Raw genomic sequence first — 2486 nt, forward strand, 5'->3', positions numbered from 1 at the left:
TGATGTCTCTACGCGGTCAATACGCGGTCAAATATTTGATGATAGATTCGCACTTTTCTTGACCAATAAAATATATATATATTATGAAGATATTCCCATCAAGAAAATTTCTAATACAAATAAGAAATTATTAAGATGGGAACTTTCCGATTTAGGTCAGGACTTGTATACCAGTTCAAATTTAGGACATTAATTTAAGAGTTGCATCGTACATTTTACACCGCTTATTATTCACTGCCAATGTATTTTCATTCGTTAGCCTACTAGGAGAAATCGAGACCCAACGTTGGGGCGAGGGTTGTTCGTCTTTGTTGATTTCATGTGCGATGTAGAATCAAACGTGGGCCCCTCTTATTTCTGTCCTTTTACGCAATCCTTGGAGAGGTTGATTTCTCTTAAATGATAGGGCAGTGTTACTGGTTATGTGCGATGCCTATAGTTTGATTAAAACGCTCTTGAATGTTTTTTTTTTTTTTGGGGTCGTCTTTGTCGACTATAGGATATTGGCCATTTTGTTTTATTTTTATGTAGGTTGATTAACGAAATTTCACGTTTACCGAGAAAATTGATTAGCAAATCATACCAAGGGATATGCTCTTTCCCATTCAGGCCACCATTTAGAGGCGTGCCGTGGCCCTGTGGCCCTGCGGCCGTTTCGTCCTTATATATTGCGCCCGGCGCCCTCGCGCCTTGGCTGGCGCCCTGGCAGGGTAGCAGGGTGGCAGGGCGCCTTCCTTGTCCAAAAAAAAAAAATAAAAAAAATGAGGCTACCTTCCAAATCGAGAGGGGTATCGCAATCTACGCAATGCGTGGAGGAGGGTTACGATCGGCACACGTGTCCCCGCCGGCTCTCTCTCTCTCTCTCTCGCTCCCACCGCCAGGCATACGATTCCACTGCTTTAATTCAGATGGGACTGGGATAATGTAGTTGGGCGCCGCGAACCACCACTCGCTGTCTCTCTCTCTCTCTCTCTCTATTACCTCTATATATCAGCACCCAGGCCCTCGCTGCCAGACTTCAGCGCTGAAGATCCGATCCCTCTTCAGTTCTTCACAGCCGATTCTATTCGGATAGTGAATCATGGGAGCGGACAGCAGCAGCGCCGCGATCAAGTCCTCCACCCCCGCGGCCATGGTGTTCGAGGCCTATATCAGCACCCGCGGCCTCATCTCCGGAGCCTTGCCGCCGGTCTTTGAGAGTACCGAGGTCGTCGAGCATTTCACTTGCGGCGAAGGTTAGAAACATGACTTGGTTTACCATCAACATAGCAATGTCTTGAGCCAATGGGATTGCAACACGGTGGTGGCACAGTAAACTGGCGACTCCTCCGAGTGTGACGTCACCGTTTGTATCTTTTGTAGGCGACCGGGACAAGACCGTGAAGCAAAAGGTCGAGGCCCGGGACAATAAGAAGTTCACCTACTGCTACTCGATCACGGAGGGGGACGCGCTGGGCACCACCCTTGAGAAGATCAGCTTGGAGGTGAAGATCACCGCGTCGCCCAAGGGAGGCTCGGTGTGCAAGATCACAAGCGAGCACTTCGCCAAGAACGACGCGGACATCACCGAGGAGAAGAAGACGGCCGTGAAGGAGAAGGCGATCGCGGCGTTCCAGGTCATCGAGGCTTATCTGGTGGCAAACCCTCGTGCCTAGCGCAGTCACTCTGTAGTTTTATTTCAGGAAGTTGGTGCAGTGGTTTTGGGTGGTTTTATTATCTGGAAGTTGGTGCAGTGGTTTTGGGGTGTTTTTATTTTATTTTTATTTAAGTGGTGGCTCTGGATATTGTGAGTAGGGCTAGGGAGGGGCAGTATTTCTGGGTAAACCAAGCGCTCGTGTAATGTAGCACAGCAGACGAGGCTTTACCGCTAGCCCAGTATGTCACCATGGACTAAAGTTTCATTAGATGTCGTATTTCGATTGTGTCGGCCCGGCCTTCTGTTTGTCTCTCGATTTATTATGTTTGTCTTCTTTCCCCATCTCTGAATGTGGCCTTGTTTTGTGTTCCCCGCTTCCCAGCTTCTTCTCCCCTCACATCTCTATCTCAGCTTCTTGGCTAATCCTTTGGCCCCTTTTTGAACTTTTATTTTGTTACTCGGGTCATGGAATCTTTCTGTGATCTTCAAGTGGACGTCAATGGCGAGGAGACTTTCATGGTGAACAAGGTGATTCTTCTGTAACCGAGCTTCATTTTCCCAAAAGAAAAAAAATGTAATCTTTTTCCTCTAACCCCAGTATTTTCGCAATGGCCATCGACTGCCGATGGTGAGCTGTGTTTTCTGGTTCCGTAATTTTAGTTTTGCAGTTCCAAAGTTTCGTTCTTTGATGGGGTTGTAGTTTTCGATGGGCTTTGCTTTTAGCAGCTTTTGTAATTTCCTTCTTCATCCCGAAAATTTTTCTCAACCAAGACTCATCCTTTCAATGGAAATTGCAATTTTTGACGGAACCGTCCGCCATTAAAATCTGCAAGTTGCAGCTATGTTGGCA

The 2486-nt window shown here is 47.1% G+C and overlaps 1 protein-coding gene across 1 annotated transcript; it reads left to right on the forward strand.

Annotated features, from left to right (window-relative positions):
* Positions 1 to 966: 966 nt before the first annotated feature.
* LOC104455289 (major strawberry allergen Fra a 1.07) lies at positions 967 to 2005 on the forward strand. Its single transcript, XM_010070106.3, has 2 exons — positions 967 to 1235; positions 1363 to 2005. The coding sequence occupies exons 1-2, from the start codon at positions 1082 to 1084 to the stop codon at positions 1653 to 1655; spliced, it is 447 nt and encodes a 148-aa protein (XP_010068408.2). The 5' UTR covers positions 967 to 1081; the 3' UTR covers positions 1656 to 2005.
* The last annotated feature ends 481 nt before the right edge of the window (positions 2006 to 2486 follow it).

This window comes from Eucalyptus grandis, chromosome 1 (genome assembly GCF_016545825.1).
Source record: "Eucalyptus grandis isolate ANBG69807.140 chromosome 1, ASM1654582v1, whole genome shotgun sequence".
Lineage (NCBI taxonomy): Eukaryota > Viridiplantae > Streptophyta > Magnoliopsida > Myrtales > Myrtaceae > Eucalyptus > Eucalyptus grandis.

What these genes read in the sequence shown, in the direction of transcription:
- LOC104455289 (XM_010070106.3), top strand. Translation starts at nt 1,082, where the DNA reads ATGGGAGCGGACAGCAGCAGCGCCGCGATCAAGTCCTCCACCCCCGCG. An exon ending in GCATTTCACTTGCGGCGAAG is followed by an intron (nt 1,236 to 1,362) that starts GTTAGAAACATG and finishes TATCTTTTGTAG; the next exon opens with GCGACCGGGACAAGACCGTG.